Source organism: Coniophora puteana (genome assembly GCF_000271625.1).
Source record: "Coniophora puteana RWD-64-598 SS2 unplaced genomic scaffold CONPUscaffold_15, whole genome shotgun sequence".
Lineage (NCBI taxonomy): Eukaryota > Fungi > Basidiomycota > Agaricomycetes > Boletales > Coniophoraceae > Coniophora > Coniophora puteana.
The window spans coordinates 96,604-113,953 of record NW_006913067.1 but is presented as its reverse complement, the minus strand read 5'-3'; the positions used below and the strand labels follow the sequence as shown (position 1 = coordinate 113,953).

The 17,350-nt window shown below is 51.9% G+C and overlaps 3 protein-coding genes across 3 annotated transcripts; all 3 read left to right on the top strand.

The window, feature by feature from the left end:
• Nucleotides 1–1,765: 1,765 nt before the first annotated feature.
• On the top strand, nt 1,766–2,308 carry CONPUDRAFT_85052 (uncharacterized protein; the record flags this gene model as incomplete). Its single annotated transcript, XM_007775618.1, has 2 exons — nt 1,766–2,202; nt 2,255–2,308. A coding segment is annotated over one exon (303 nt), but the record flags the coding sequence as incomplete, so codon positions are not given.
• A 316-nt stretch (nt 2,309–2,624) lies between these two features.
• On the top strand, nt 2,625–3,510 carry CONPUDRAFT_85051 (uncharacterized protein). The gene is made up of 2 exons (XM_007775617.1): nt 2,625–3,173; nt 3,249–3,510. Exons 1-2 carry the CDS (start codon nt 3,094–3,096, stop codon nt 3,382–3,384), a joined length of 216 nt encoding a protein of 71 aa, XP_007773807.1. The 5' UTR covers nt 2,625–3,093; the 3' UTR covers nt 3,385–3,510.
• Nucleotides 3,511–6,573: 3,063 nt separating this feature from the next.
• On the top strand, nt 6,574–16,909 carry CONPUDRAFT_65037 (HET-E; the record flags this gene model as incomplete). Its single annotated transcript, XM_007775567.1, has 3 exons — nt 6,574–6,999; nt 15,381–16,127; nt 16,673–16,909. Coding segments are annotated over 3 exons (1,410 nt in total), but the record flags the coding sequence as incomplete, so codon positions are not given.
• Between the last annotated feature and the right edge of the window lie 441 nt (nt 16,910–17,350).

Sequence of the window (17,350 nt, the reverse complement as noted above, 5' to 3'; positions counted from 1 at the left end):
CTCCTGGCTAGTGGAGGACATGACACCCTAGTCTGCATCTGGGACCTCAAAACGCGCGACCTTGCCTTGGAGCCTCTTTCTGGTCGCCCCGGCCTTGTCTTTGCTGTCAAATTCACTCCCGATGAAACACGCCTAGTCACAGGAGGCGATGATAGAAGTATCCGTATATGGGATGTGCAGTCCGGCACTCTACTGTACGTCATTGAAGCACACGGTGACACAGTTCGGGCGCTTAGCATCTCCCCTGACGGATCTCGAATAGCAAGTGGTAGTGCTGACAAGACTGTCCGCTTCTGGGACACTAACTCGTATGAGCCCATCGGAGAGCCGTTCGAGCACGAGGGCTGTGTAAACTCGGTCTGCTTCTCACCCGACGGTTCCCGATTGCTCACTGGCTGCATGGATAAAGCTGGTACATTCTTGTGGGATATATCGCTCAGGAAGAAGATACGCGCCATCGAACACGAGAGCAATGTTTACTGCGTACAGTTCTCGATGGACGGATCCAAACTCCTCAGTGCGTCTGACGATGGAATCGCTCGTCTCTGGGAGACCAGTACAGGAAAGCATTTACAGTCTCTTCAGCATGCATATAGTGTCATGGCGGCTGCGTTCTCTCCAGACGACGCACTGGTACTAACGGGGGACTATGGTGGCGATTTACGCTTATGGGACTCGAAAACAGGGAGACTTCTTCTTCCAAAGGTTGGTGTAACAGTTCATCCTTCGTGTCACACATGCGTGCAGACTGAATGTATGTTCCCGTACAGCGTCTCATTGATAGTACGGAAGACTCAAAGAGCGATGCCTCTGATTCTAGCGTGAGTGTGTCCCAAGTGTGTCCGGGTTCTTTTGTAGACTGCCTGATATATCAACCGATTAGGGTCGTAGCGTCAGCAAAGGACAAGCTCGCCAGAAGGGTGATCCCAATTCAAGGGTAAGTAAGGACATAGAGATATCCTATTCTTCTCTCTGATGCATGAACAGATCAACGACGATGACTCGGATGAGCTCAAGGTAAATGCCAATACTTCACAGAAGCTCTTGAACTAACGCCATACATTGTGAAAGCTGCCAGCCACGGGAGCTCGTAGATACAATAAACGGAAACATGAAGACTTCTTTGGAGATATTGAGGTTAACAACGTAAGCACGGAGGATAGTCCGTTGTCTCTTCTAATTCAAGTACAGGGGACACGCTCCAACGCTGGGACAAGACATGTGACCACCAACTCTGTCCCGCGTTTGGCTGGTTTGTTGCAACGTACTATAGGAAGGCGCCCCAATGAGGCAAACGATGTACGTGTACAGCGTGTGCTGAATTTATCATTGTGCTGAAATGGGCATTGTTACAGTCTGATAGCGCAGAGCACACCATTCAACGCACACGCAGTTATTTGAAGAGAGTAGCAAGTCTCTTCCGAGGAAACTGGGTCAGTTCGACGCCGTGCACATTCCACCTTGTAAAGCAGGCTAATTATCATTCACCAATCTACTGCTCTTACAGGCCCGTGCAGACGCAGTGCGAGGTAACGACGAATTGACAACACCAGGTTCCCGTGCCTCCCCCCGTGCCTCGCGTGTCTCCAAATACATCGCTCCGGCAAAATCCAAGCTGGTACGAACGTTCTGTCTATCTTTCCCTGTTCCCGATATAATGTGATCCACCCAGCATATTATGGCTGCGGAATCATCGGATGGCAGAAGAAACAGGAGCAGAACAGATAACACAGACACTAGGCAGGGAGACGTGTACGCTTCTGACGCAGGCTCTGGTTCGATCCGGTCAGAAACGTCTGACAATCCGATCGTCAATGCGCTCTTCTTCTGCATCTGGCCGTGTTTTGGCACACGCACTGAACCTGATCATGCAGTTGGTCTCGCCAGCGCGGTTCCTGCACCTGCACAGACGAGCAGTGCTCCTTTCTCGGGAGCGGCGGGGTCATGTCCGGCTGGCATGCAAGGAGCCGCTACTTCGCCTCACCAAGGGGTGGGTATAGCTGAGATATCGACAGATTCGGCGTCCACTCCTAGGCACACTTATCCGCCTTCAGGTCGCATGTCAGCGGCAATGGAGCTATCGACTCGCGATCAGATACCGGGACTGTCTTCTGCTCAAGTGGAGACGGCCGAGGGACTTTCCCCTCACAGACAAACAATGGAGTCGCCTTCCGCGTAAGCAACTCAACAATAGAAATACATCTGGTACGTACGCTTGGCAGTACATGCTTATTGATCTTTTGACGAAAATAAGCAGTCATGTACAAAGGAAGTCGAGAGCGAAAACACGCCTGGAATCATTTTCGGCCTAATCACGGAGTGATTATGCTACTTCTTCTTGTATTAGGCCGGTCCCATGCATTTGTCTGTTTCATGCACGAGTAGCCAAAGGCTTTTTCCGAATTAATGTCGTAGCTCGTAACTTGACCTATGCGGAAAAGCTGATACCTCAGCTTGTTACGATATAGCGACGTCTCAACGAATACATGTCTGATTAGGTAGCAACCCGGATATCAGAGCTATCGAATTACGGACGAGTTATAAGAGCGAGTCGTGGATACATACCTTGTCCTCCTGCATCTGAAAGGATTCCCCGCGGACGCCGAGCGGGGGATTGTCCGGTGCATAAGAAGGCCTAATCACCTTAATAGACGAAAAGCGTGCCGAGAGAAACATTCGAGCCGAAAGGATCACCAGCCGTGAGTAGGACTGTAGTTGGTAAGAGAGGGCATGAGACGAAACCACGATCATAAAACGCTAAATCTCTCTCCAACACTAGGGATTCAACACACAGAAATACCATTCACAAGCCAGACCGAAAGACAAAGAGCCGGAGTAAGGGAAGGAATGGAAAAAAAGAGAACTTACGAAACGCAAAATCCATATGTTAGTCTTGGGAAACCGACGGGAGCGCAGGTGCTGGACGTGGACGCATGGCCAGGCGCAGAAGACACGAAGTAAAAGTATTCAGAGGACAGACCTTCGAAACGCGGCAATGACAGCACAAAAAGGACGAAGAAATGCAGAAACGCCGCAGAGGGGTACGCACAGTCAAAATTAAAGACTGACCCCAGCCGACGTGCCTAGCTCGTCATGGTACGCAAGACGCACGACGATCGAAGTGTTCGGGCTGCCTATGCTCTAGACCGTTCCGGCATCCTGCACCGGTCTCGCTGTTACCCGAAAGTCATCAGTTCTGTCGCGCCCGCAACACGAAAAGGGAGGATGAGGGAGAGAAGGGCACGTACACACTTCACACGCCTCTGCCCTGAGCGCTTTGAAGGTCAGGTGGGCGGTCTGTGCCCAGCGCCTGGGAGAAGCGAACAAGTACATTCTTCGACGGCTTTCTCGTGGATTAGAGGAGGCCATCGACGGCAACGGTGAGCCCAAAGTAATCTTGTTCGTGATGAGGGCCAAATTGCGGACTAGAAGAGTTTCAAGAAGACGCGCAGAGATGATACGCCGGACATGCGTAGCGGACTGCCGCAATTCCAGATCCCGTTGCGGCAGGAGCGCTTGACCTACACGATGGCAAACTCGGAAACGCGGGCGTCAGCGAGCTCGAGCAAACTAGCAGAAACGAGAAAATGGCACTGGAGGGTTTGGTACTGGAAAATCTGCGTGCTAAGCGACGATCAACAGTGAGCGAGGAAATGGGGGAGGCCGGGTGACGCTGCAAAGGCGATACAGACCAAAGAGAGTAGATGTGAAAGGGGGTAGTCTGAACGTCAGCGCAGCCAGGATGATAAATGATAAGTGGATCACCTGCATGTTGAGATGAAGCATGATGGCAGGCCAACCCCGTATGTTCCCGGAACGCAGACGCAGGGCATCGCGCAGAGCTTGTTACGCTTGGGCTTACCGTAGTGACTATGGTTAGAATGTACTTCGTTAACGATCCGGATATTCGCATATGACCAACTGCGAGAGGGCAGAACTCACTGGAGCAGATTCTTTCCCGTCCGTCTTCCCCTATCAGCTGCTGCACCATCCTCGTCTCCACCACCTTCCTCGTTATATCCTCGTCTATTGTCGGCTGCGTCACATTAACCGTCTGCGATTCCAATGAGTCTTGCAGCTAATCCACCCGTGACGGCAGCCTGGAATGTACGGTCAATAGCTGTCAACCAAGGATTGTCACCGGGCGAGCAGATGGCGGGAAACGTTTCGGATAGACGTCATACGTGGACCGCCGGGACGGTGTTTTGGCCATGAGTATTGATTCGTAGAGGAGGATCACATCAGCTACCTGCGATGTGAGCAGGTCAAGGTGATCTACGAGAAGACGTTCAGTTTTCTGGGGATGCACTTGATGAACTGACGGCCACAAAGATAATGCTTCGCTCAGACACGTGGTGCCTGACGTTGGTTCGGGCACTGACGCACACTGTGATAAAAAGTTGTATACTGACGGAGTCATGATGTCGGACAAGTCATTCGAGTGGTGTCAATACGCTGTTTGACAACTGGGTGCTATAGGAGAGGTGTTGGCAGTGCGTATCACTATATATGTTGGCGAGATAGAAGCAGAGTGGACCGGAATGTCAGTGAGAGACAGATAAGGGAGAAGAGAGGAGAACGCACTCTACGCTACACCTGTATCCAGTGGCATCCACCGCGTCTTTGTCTTCCCTGAATTCTCCAACGCCCTTAGATGACCTTTCAGCCGATCCCGGAGCTTGAAGGAGATACTCGCCCTCGATGACGACGTACAGGTTGCTAGCTGGCGTGGCCATCACCGGACGACGCTTTGCTGGCCTTGAGGAGCGTCTTGAGGCTAAAAGCAGATGAGCTCGTTGATATCCTAGGAGAGCGTGTGGGCGGTACGCAGAGGGCAGGGGGATGGATGACTGTGCGATGGGCGCGTATGGAAAGAGAGCAGGCGGAGTGGACGCGCGAGTGGCGGGACGGAGAGGTGGACGTGAACGGATGAGGAGGATCGGTGATGCTCCGGGATGCCCGGGTCAAGGAAGACCTTCGGAACTTCGGACGAAGCGTGAGAATCAATCGGCCGACGCTGCCTTTCGTGCTTTTCGCCACGCGCCGTTGCCTTCCAGCTCGGTTTCAGTCCCTTTTGCCCACTTACATCATTTAGCATGTAGAAAATCGAGGTCGCACGGGCTCGCGACGACGCACAGCGCGTTTGTCCCGGGCAAGAGGAGGGTGCCCGAAGGGCAATCGCGTGAAGATTACGACTAGCTACGACAAGAATATATACTACGAAAAACTCGGATATAATAAGATAACGTACGACACGTCATGATGCAAGCGAGATCCGAACATAATTCCAACATAGCACTCGATTCTGGTTGGCCTGTCCGCTACTTTTGGCACGTAAAGAGCCACTCATAGTGCCTCGAAGGTGTCGCTCAATCCCGATCGAGGCACCACTATCAGAATGAAGAGCCACTGCTGGATGCCGCCCCGCTCACTTCCAGCTCGCTCGACACACTGGCACACCAGATATTGTCCACCCACGAGTTCGCATCACATCTCGGGGTCAATTATATGACTGTGAACGTGCTAACCTCATGTTACAGCTTATCCGGGAGGCCAGTCTGACTGCGATCCAGCTGACGGCGACCCCAGCGAACAAGTGATGAGTGGAATGACTACAAAATTTCACGGTGGCGACGCCGTCGCTCACGCTGCTATTCTGTCACACTGGCGAACTTTCACCTGTGTTGACAAAATGCGGAAAAGAGCTGGCATTATGTATGGGAAGACCAGTTATTGGGTGGTAGAAACGGTACGCTGTATTTGATGTGCGCTTCCTCGCTCATTGTGTCGTATCAACTTGAGATTTCCAGATCCTCGTTCACCTAATGAACTCAGCCACGTCAATGACGGAGCTACCGGCATCATGCGAGGACTTGAGAACCAGCGACACCGAGTTCTGACATTTCAGTGCAGTGACGTACTGATAGTTTATCTGAGCCATAGAAACAATGATACACGGCAGCTGGGACCTTCACCGCTACGGCTTCCTCCTCAGCTTCAGCTTTCATGCAACAATCGAGCGGTTTGAGAGATTGTTAAGTTCTCGCTCCGTCTTTGTTAGTTCGTGGCGGGCTGCAAAGATCGATCATGGCATCGGATAACCTGTTTTTGTTTGCTTGAGTGACGGGTCCAACACCAAGCAGTTTATGAATGTCAAACTCTCCCTAGCAATACTATGCGAGGGCTGTTCGAACGCTGTGCCGAAGTCCGTTTGTACCGTCCTAACTAACCTTGTTTATATCTGTCAATTTCGTCTGACTGACATGATGTCTGGTACAGTATCCAGCATGGGAATTCAGATCTAATCGAGAGTTAGCAATTCCAGTGCGTAGTCAAACAAGCATTGACATTGGGAGCGAGGATGTCATAGCAGACAGGCGCCCATCTCATTAACACGTTGCACATGCACAAGCGCCGGTGATCAAGTTGTCCTAATTCCGCCATTATTCCAGCGCCTAACCTGTGCCTCGTGTGAAACAGTTGTACAGCACGTCTGCCTGCCGCGCGGGTGTACTCCTTAGCTCAACTCAGGCACTCACAATGCCCACACAGTCAACTAATCCCCAGCATACTATGGACGACACCACCTTCGAACCATTCAAGGGCCATACCGGCAACATACTCACAGTCGCATACTCGCCCGACGGAGCGTTCATAGCTACTGGCTCAGCGGACAACACGATACGGATATGGGAGGCGGAGACAGGCCGTCAAGTAGGGAAGCCGCTGGAAGGGCACAAGAATTGGGTCCATGCCATCGCTTACTCTGCTGACGGTCAGCATCTGGTTAGCGGCTCCTATGACAAGACCATTCGGGTGTGGGACGCGACTGCCCATCAGACTGTCATAGGGCCGCTTGTAGGCCACACGTACCCAATTCTGGCCGTACAGTTCTCCCCTAACGGCACGCTTGTGGCAAGTGGCAGCCTCGACAAATGTCTCAAGCTCTGGGATGCATCTACAGGAGACTGCATTGCGACACTGAAGCATCCCAGCTATGTGAAGTCAGTTGCCTTCTCTCCTGATAGCAGCTGTATTACAACTGCATGCGATGATCGGGTCGTGCGCGTCTATGACGTCAATCAACATGAGCTTGTTCGCGTGCTGACCGGACACCGAGGCTGCGTTCGATGCGTTCGATACTCTCCAGATGGATCCCTCATTGCCAGTGCCTCAGATGACCATACTATCCGGCTTTGGGACGCTTCGACAGGCAACCTTGTTAAAGAGCCTCTCCGTGGCCACAGATACTGGGTCTCCAGTATATCATTCTCTCACGATGGTCAGCAACTGGTCAGCTCATCTGAGGACAAGTCCGTGCAAGTGTGGAGTTTCGCAACCGGGGAATGCCTTATGGGACCGCTGTACGGTCATGAAGAACCAGTCACGGCAGTATCCTACTCCGCGAAACAAGATCGTTTTGTTTCTTGTTCTCACAATGGTGTGCGCATTTGGAACATATATGACGGATCGTTGGTAGTAATCCCACGAGTAAGTATCATATCTCCATCTTCTGACCGCTCCTGTTCACGGACCTCAGATCAATTCCGAGTCAGCGGCAGCTAAGGCTATCTATATGGCGGAGCAACAGTTGTACGTTCCATTCTTAAACTCGTAAAAATGGCATAACTAAGATAAACAGAATGAAATCATATAACACGGTTCGCGCAGTAGCATGGTTCTCCGATGGAAAACACTTTGCGAGTGCGGGAGATGATCATGCTATAGCAATATGGGACGCCCAGACCGGCCAAGAGTCCATAAGCCCTCTTTTATGTCATGATGACAGAGTCAATGGGATTGATATCTCGAAGAGCGAGGAACTGCTGGCTAGCGGAGGACATGACACCCTCGTCTGTATCTGGGACCTCAAAGCCTATGCTCTTGCCCTGGAGCCTCTTTCTGGTCACGATGGCGCTGTCTTGGCCGTCAAATTCACTCCCGACGAAACACGCCTAGTCACAGGAGGAGGAGACAAAACTATCCGTATATGGAACGTGCAGTCGGGTGCTTCGCTGCACATCATTGAAGCACACAGTGAGGCCGTTTTTGCGCTTAGCATCTCCCCTGACGGATCTCGAATAGCAAGTGGGGCTAGTGATAAGACTGTCCGCCTCTGGGACATCGACTCGTATGAGCCCATCGGAGAGCCGTTCGAGCACGAGGGCAGTGTACATTCGGTCTGCTTCTCACCTGATGGTTCTCAATTGATCACTGGATGTTGGGATAACGCTGGCGCATCCTTGTGGGATACCTTGCTCAGGAAGAAGATACGCACCATCAAACATGACCTGATGAACGTTGATTGCATACAGTTCTCGATGGATGGATCCAAATTCATCAGTGCGTCTGACGATGAAATCGTTCGTCTCTGGGAGGCCAGTACAGGAATGATTCTCCAGTCTCTCCAGCATGCAGGTCATGTCTGGGCGGCTGCGTTATCTCCGGACGGTGCACTGGTACTAACTGGGGACAGTGGCGGCAATTTACGTTTATGGGACGCGAACACAGGGAGGCTTCTTCTTCCGAAGGTTGGTGTAACAATGTTCACCGTGTACTGCTTTTGAACCCTACCCCATACAGCGCCTTGCTGATGCTAACGAGATGTCAAAAATCCCTGCGTCTAATTTCAATGTGAGTTAAAGCAGTTTGCTGCCGGCGTGCTCCTGATATGCAGAAATCGCAGGACAATGTCGAGGCGTCTGAGACGAGGAATGCCAATGCTATCATACGAGCATTTCAACGGTTGTTTACCAACACTACCGACAACAGCTTTCAACTTGAGAGCAACAGGTTGGCTCTATCTATGGTACGTCATTCATACTTGCTGTCTATGAACGATGTTCATTTTGGTTATGTAGGATGAAGATCGCGTTAAGGCGAGTGTTTCCATTCCAAGCACAGATTTAGTTCTGACGACACTATAGGAGGATGAGGAAATTACGGAAGAGGCTGACGGCCCACCGAAAACGAGACAGGTGCCTACATTTTCGCTGGTTTGTTTTCCTCAGTTTCACACGTCCCTTCAAAAGGCTCCACTTTTTGACAAGAGGTCAGTCAATGTTGAAGCCACGGATGGTAACAAGGGCAAGGCAAGAGAACCAAGGTCAAGTTCACCTGTGAGATGATACGTCTCTCGTTGACCATACCACTGGCTAATGTACAGGCCCCCGAGTCTACTGATAGCCTTGGGAGTTTCATGGACGTAAGTCGCTCTGTTACGGATCCCGAACTTACTCATAGTCAATTCTCTTTCGTAGAGGCCGGCTGTTGTTACCAAAAAGAAGGACGAAAACTTGGACGACGTTCTTAATGAGATCGAGACTAACGATGTAAGTTTTGGCCTTCGCGTGCTGTGAGGATTTATGCGACGTACCCCAAGAGCATGGGATGCCTACGTACCCCTGATAACACATCACAACAAGATATGCATCGTACGGAATCAAGGATGAGAGCCGCCATTGCACGCCCCTTCGCGTGGGTCTGGGAACACCTTCCGGTGCGCCGTAGTCTCGAAGCAGATGACGAGGCATGTTCTGTGGCTCTTGAAACTATTTGGACTGACCCTCCTTTTAGCAACGTTTTCCAGAGAGCTCTCCTCACCACGCTGTGATACGAGCACGACTGTCCAATATTTCAAACTTGGTCATCCAAGCCATGGTGAGTACAACACGCAAACTCATGCGTCCCACAGCGCAGCATACTCACGAAAGTTTCAGCACAGTACCATACCATTCCGTGACCGCAGCAGCCATGGGCAAGAACCTGGGATAGAATCCCATCGCATGACGACCTTCAGCCGACTCAGTGAGCGTACCACGGAAATTATCTCCACAGGAAGGGCAAAAATGGTGCTTTTCCTGTGAGACAACGTCTCAGCAGTACTCGATACTGACGTTTCTTGGCAGCGTGTCTTTGCAAGCGGAGATACGCCACGCAGGCGATCCCAGGAGAATGCTCAACCGCAGGATGACGATATTGATGATGACGATACAAGCACAATGGCCTCAGATGAGACCTACGACACGATCGTCAAAGCATTCTGTTTCTGCGAGTGTTCCGGCCTGTGGGATCGTCTGCGAACAGCGTCCACTCCAACTCACCAACATACGGGGCAAGCTTCCACCGTGACTCAGCAAACACAGACAAGCAGGTCTTCTGGGCCGAGGCGGAAGAGCCCAGCTCCAACGCGCTACAATAAACCAGCCTCCCCTCCCCTACGAGGCAGTGTGCCTGTCACAGTGCAACCCCACTCTGCCGACATGCAGGCACAGTCATCCTCTGCGCGCGGAAACGTCCAATCATCTTCCGTCGGCGTTCAGACTACGAATTAGAGTGAAGAGTCTGGCAGGAATATTCACGAATCCAATCGCTTTGTGCATTCACCGTCGCCTCGCAGAGGTCATATGTAACGATACATAAACCTTTTTCTTGTGTACTTCCTCGATGCCTCTGTATATTTATTCATGACAGTCTCCCGCAATCTAGAAAAAAGTGTAGTACATTCGTAGACAATATTCACGTACAGGAAGATCCGTGCTGGGCGGACAATACTCCGCCGTTCTATGACAAAGGACGGAACGGAGAACGTGAGGATATAACTTCTGTAGGTTTCCCGCCAGGTAAGCTGGTATAAAGTGACGGACCTGCCACTAGAGGTCAGCCAATACGAGAAAAAGCGGAGGAGGCTACACGGCGGTCTGTGCAGCTCATTACCATTACGGTATCTTCTGAGAGAGCACATCGAGCTCCATTGCTTCGTGTTAGTCTGCCTAGATACATGGCAACTCGGTGCCAGTCGTCTGATTGACACGCAATTGAAAGCGACTTTACCGGCGTTACCCAGAGAAGCGGTCTCTTACTGAGAGCAGAGCATTCTACGGTATAAAAGAGATACGGGTGAAGATGTCGCTGTGTGCATGGAGGACGCCATAACTTACAGTTTGCTGGGAACCAATAACGTGACTCCAACGGGAATACGTACATGAGTGAATCCGATATCTTGGACAATGGCTGGTATTTCGACTCACCGCGGGGTTGGGCAATCCCGAGAAATGAACGAGTGAGAAAGGAAAGAGTAACACAACTCGCAACAGAGTGTACCAGGTTGCTGTAGTGGATTGAAACATGGGCGCTTCTTCCGGGCTGTGAGGGTGAGCATAAGCGCCCGAACCAACCCTGACCTTTGCGGTTAGTTCTCGACGGCCTCGCAGAGCCAAGTCTTTCGGCATAGGGCAAACGAGACAATATCGAGCTATGCATTGTAGCAGTATCAGGTCGATATGAATCCCGCATCGACCATAATGAACTCACGCGTATACATGTGCACCCATTGGCGGTTGGGAGAAAGCAGCCACCGTATGATATCCTCACGGAACTCCACACACCTCGTCCAACCGGTCTGGTTGTGGGTTTCCATATGTCAGAAACTCGCCGTACGTTGCACCAACGCGATGTTGTCATGGTGTCTGAACCCCTGTGCCCGATAGCATGAGTACTTCAAGTAATCAACCAAGAAAACGTGGACGCACACAACCATATACCCGAATGTCTCCTCCGTGACGACACTTTGTCTCGACGATGCTCGCCATCGCAAGCTGCGATGAATCAAAGCGCTGGCTAGCTTTGAGGGGGGAGGCAGGTATGTCTACCGAGTCTCATGGCGTCATTCGTGCGACCAGGGTGTTGCACATTGACGGAGTGTCCTATCTCGCAGATGGTGATCCCGGGAAAATGAGGAACCCAGGCAGATGCGGAGCTCCAGGCAGATGCGGAGCTCCAGGCAGAGCGCTAAACCTCGGTGAATGTGGGTGAGTGCGGCGAATCGAGCGTGAACGAGCAACCTGAGCCACGAAATGGCCTTGAGCGGTATCGCGACCGTGACAAATAGATCCACGTTCGCGGATGGTCAATAGCAGGCGGTGGAACCGGAAGATGGAAGGTATATACACGATGTGATGAGGTTCAGGGAGCGGAACCCACCTGGGATGTCGTCCGGCCAGCCTAGTAGCGGTCTCGTCGCCCATGTGCGCACGGTTGACATCGTGCCTTTGCGGAAAGGACTCTGCTGGGAAGGGATATAATGGGTCCAGCTTCCACCTGTGCCCCAGTGAATGTCAGCAGAACGTCCCTTTCCACATGCATTGAAGTACCTGAGAGTCGGACGTACCCTAGCGAAACCCTTGTATACACCCTCACCTGCAAGACTTCCTGCCGCTTTACGCAACTCGTTCCTCTTCTTTAGCTCTCAACGGGCTTCTGCGGTGCAGGAATCTTCGCTCGATAACTTCCCGTTTAACCACTGCCTCCAATGTCTCTCGACGACGCCGTGCGATACGCCATCGATTGCTAACAGGCGAGCACCCTCGAAGCCTGGGTCAACATGAAGCAAACGACTAGCTGGAAAAGACATCAGTTATGGGTGCGTTGTATCTTTTCGTTTGAAGATTGCCTACCAAGCTAACGCGCATTGATCCACTGTGGAAGGGGAGTTTGGGACATGCATCCGCTATAGGATTGAGAGAGTCAGAAAAAAGGTGATTGTAACCAGCGCAGCATGAAACACAAAGTAAACCAGAAACGTAACGATGGGTGCGAAGTTATGTTTCAGCGCTCTCATTTCGTGTATTCGCGTGAATCGGGATAAAACCACATGAATTGACGGAAGGATAACACTGTATACATCCAGGAAATCAAAGATTGGCAGTGCCAAGGTTCAAAAGTTGCTGCTACGGGTCGTGCACTCGGAAGACGTATCAACCTGCGCGTTCGCCGTATCGCGTAAAACGCAGCTGAGCATGTGGTACTGGGGTCCGCCTGCATGTTGGCCGAAGAGAAGAGAAAGAGAGAGAAGAAGACGCACGTTAAGCCCTGTCCATTTCCATCACAGCAACTTTTCTCCGTCTTTCTCCCCCTACTCCCCATGCCGAGACGACTATCCTCCATCCCCGTGTGCTCCGTGAAGGGAAGCTGATGCCACTGAAACGGCGAGTCAGAGGTATATCTGATGTGGATGCACGGTCGAGCGGAACGTGAGCGCTTGTCGCAAGTACACCGAGGCTAGGACTAGATCGATATGGTGGTATCCGATGACTCTGCGTGGTCGATGTGTGGGGAGCGCGGGTGTATTATGGCGACGTGGGTGAGAGCGAGAGAAGGTTGTGTAGAGAGCGCGGAGATGCAGCGGTTGATGGTGAGCGAAGCCATGGCAGATAGACGGACAAGGGTAGCTAGTACCGCTCGGAACGAGAGGGTAGTGGCATCATGGGTCGAGAATGGAGGCTTGAAGGCGTTGAAAGCGGGATTGAGATGGATAGGAACAGGGAAGTCGGGAAACTGCAGCACTCTGTCGCGTGGATCAGCGAGCGCGAGTCGGAACATCTGCATCAGCGCTTGGGAAGGGGCTCTCACAAAGAGCGGGCATTGACAAACGCGGCTTTGGACACAGAGAATGAGATCAAGAAGCATCTGACGCTTGATTCTGCCTGGCCTGCCCGCTGCTTCGGCGTATATGGAGCCACTCATAGTGCTTTGATGGTACGGCTCAAGCCCGGTTCGAGGCATCACTATCAGAATGTAGAGCCACTGCACGCCGCCCCGCTTACTCCAGCTGCCCTCGCTCGACACATACACCAAACCATGCCGACCGCCTCAATCAGTTAAATGTGAATGCTGACCACTTATCATCGCCTCCGTGTACGTTTTAAATTGTTTTCTCTTTACTGACCTGCTCCACACATGACCCGGACCCTGGTACTGGACTCGTTCTTTGAGGCTGTCGTTAGTCTCGAACCAGACGCTCCTTTTAGGCGGAGCTGCCCATAGGGCCGAAAAAGCTCCGCCTAAAAGGAGCGTCTGGTTCGAGACTAGGCTGTCGTATACAGGAGCATCACGGCTGTGCATGTGTTACCGTAAGCACCACAAGACACGCCGCGCTACGCTCCGGCACTTTCTATCGACGTTAGCAATATTAATGGCTCGAGCTCACACCGCTACAGCATATCACAAATTTCCCGAGGGCTTAGCTGAGGACAAAAACGCACCATGGATAATTGCACGTATCACCAACAAAGTGTCGTTCTACCACGTTCGGGATTTGTTCGGAATAAACATCGCAGGCCAAGCTTAAAAAGGAAAACCCCATATCAAAACGTCAAACAAAGGTCAACAAAAGCCTACCATAATTTTGAAGATACGAGTTATCGAAGCAACAACGGTCAGCGTCTCGTATCCCTCTGTCATTATCCGCCCACGAGTTCGTATCACATCTCGGTGTCAATTATAGGGCTGTTAACGCGCTGACCTCATGTTACAGCTTATTCGGAAGGCCACCCCGGCCACGACCTAACGTCGGCCCCAGCGAACAAGCGACAAGCAAGTGTGTTGACAGCGAATGTCGAGGCTGGCGCTGACTCCATCTTCACGCAGGTATTCCATCACACTGGCAAGCTTTAACGTAAGTCGACAAAATGCGGAAAGGAGCCAGCGTTATGTTTGGGAGGACCATCAGTGGGGGATAGTACTGGGTATACCGTACTTGATGTGTACTTCCTCGTACGCTCCCGCATTATGGTAGTCCGAGGCTTTTCGATGCTCATTCACCTAACAAACTTCAGCCACGTCGAGGGCACGACTGGCCACCGTTTTGCGAGGGCATTGGAACGAGCAGCGCCGAACTGACATTTCAGCGAGTCCCGCGCTGATGAGTCGTCTAAGCCGTCGCAAGCGCTCGTAATCGAGGATGTACGATAGGTGGGACTTCCATCTATATGGTACTACCATCATGATCTTCAGCTTCAGCTTCATGCAACAAGCAAGTCGCTAGAAAGTCTTCTCGCACCATCTTCTTTAGCTCGCGGCGGGCTTCAATGATCGATCACGGCACCCGACGATTGACTGTATTTTTGTCTCCTTAAGTGACAGAAGGCAGAGTACAAATGTTGAACTCTTCCTAGTAATTAACGAGGTCCGAACGCTGCGCCGAGATCAGTTCGCACTTGCCCAATCGACCTTGTTTATGTATATCTATTTCATCTCACTGATACGGTATCCAGTGTACAGTACACGAGAATTTAGATCGAGTGCAGGAATAGCAAATCCAGTGCAATGAAACAATCATCAACGGAGTGATGATGACATGGCAGATAGACGCCCATCTCATCAATACGTTGCACATGCAGGAGCATTCATAATAATTGGGTCATCCACATCCCCGCTGTCACTCCAGCATCTACCCGTGCCTCGTGTTGAACAGATGTACAGCACGTCCGCCTGCCGCGCCGACGAACCTGCTCCTTAGCTTAACTCAGTCACTCGCAGAGCCCACACACTCCTCTGCTCCCCCGCGTACTATGGACGACACCACCTTTGAGCCATTCAAGGGCCATACCTGGGACATACTCACAGTTGCATACTCGCCCGACGGGGCGTTCATAGCTACGGGCTCAAGGGACAAGACGATACGGATATGGGAAGCGGAGACAGGTCGTCAAGTAGGGGAGCTATTGAAAGGGCACACGCAACACGGCAATGTCATCGCTTACTCTCCTGACGGTCAGCGTCTGGTCAGCGGCTCCCAAGACGGAACCATTCGAGTATGGGACACGGCCACCCATCAGATGGTCATGGGGCCGCTTGAGGGCCACACAGGATTGGTTCTATCTGTGCAGCTCTCCCCTGACGGCGCGCTAATGGCAAGTGGCGACACGGACAACCTTCTCAAGCTTTGGGATGCCTCTACAGGAACCTGCATTGCGACACTGGAGCATCCCGACTGCATGAGATCAGTTGCCTTCTCTCCCGATAGCAAGCATGTTGCGACTGCATGTGATGATTGGGTCGTGCGCATTTATGATGTCGGTCAACAACAGCTTGTTCGCGAGCTGACCGGACACCGAGGCTGGGTTCGATGCGTTCAATACTCTCCAGATAGCTCCCTCATCGCCAGTGCTTCGAATGATCATACTATCCGGCTTTGGGACGCCTCGACAGGCAACCTTGCCAAAGCACCTCTTCGCGGCCACAGACACTACGTCTCTGGCTTATCATTCTCTCGTGATGGACAGCAGCTGGTCAGCTCATCCGAGGACGAGTCCATTCGAGTGTGGGATGTCGCATCTGGGGAATGCGTTTTGGGACCACTGTATGGTCATGAAGGACCAGTAATACCCGTCTCTTGCTCCCCAAAACAAGATCGTTTTGTTTCTAGCTCTCTCACTGACGTGCGCATTTGGAACATGCACGACGGATCGTTGGTGCTTCCACAAGTAAGTACTATATCTCCAAACTCTGGCCGCGCCTGTTCACATCCCTCAGATCGATTCCGACTCGGCGGCGGCTAGTAAGGCTATCAAGATCGCAGAGCGATACTCGTATGTTCCATTCCTCAACTCGTCAAAATGACCACACTAAGATAAACAGAATGAAAGCATATGACATGGTCAGTGCAGTGGCATGGTTCTCCGACGGAAAGTCCTTTGCGAGTTCAGGAAGCGATTGTGTTATAAGGACATGGAACGCCCAGACAGGCCAAGAGTCCGCGACTCCTCTCGTATGGCATACTGGCTGGACCAGGAGTATTGATATCTCGAAGAGCGAGGAACTGCTGGCTAGCGGAGGAGAAGACGCCCTCGTCTGCATCTGGGACCTCAACACCCATGATCTTGCCTTGGAGCCTCTTTCTGGTCACGTCGGCTCTGTCCGGGCCGTCAAATTCACTCCCGATGAAACGCGCCTAGTCACAGGAGGAAGCGACAGAACTATCCGTGTATGGAGCGTGCAGTCGGGTGCTTCGCTGCACGTCATTGAAGCACACAGTGAGACCGTTTGGGCGCTTAGCATCTCCCCTGACGGATCACGAATAGCAAGTGGGGCCTATGACAAGACTGTCCGCCTCTGGGATACCAAGTCGTATGAGCCCATTGGAGAGCCGTTCGAGCACGAGGGAAGGGTACAATCGGTCTGCTTCTCGCCCGACGGTTCCCAATTGCTCGCTGGATGCTGGGATAACGCTGGTGCATCCTTGTGGGATATCTCGCTCAGGAAGAAGATACGCACCATCAAACATGACGAGGACGTCAATTGCGTAAAGTTCTCGATGGATGGATCCAAATTCCTCAGTGCGTCTGATGATGGAATCGTTCGTCTCTGGGAGGCCGGTACAGGAAAGCTTCTCCAGTCTCTCCAGCATGCAAGTCTGATCTGGGCGGCTTCGTTCTCGCCGGACAGTGCACTGGTACTGACCGGAAACATTGATGGCAATTTACGCTTATGGGACGCGACCACAGGGGAGCTTCTTCTTCCGAAGGTTAGTGTAACAATTCATGCTTTGTGTCACACATGCGTGCAGGCT

Bases quoted from the DNA above. Each gene is read 5' to 3' on its own strand.
- CONPUDRAFT_85051 (XM_007775617.1), top strand. From the start codon at position 3,094: ATGGTACGCAAGACGCACGACGATCGAAGTGTTCGGGCTGCCTATGCT. The intron at 3,174-3,248 runs CTGTTACCCGAA...AAGGGCACGTAC, and splicing joins GGCATCCTGCACCGGTCTCG to ACACTTCACACGCCTCTGCC.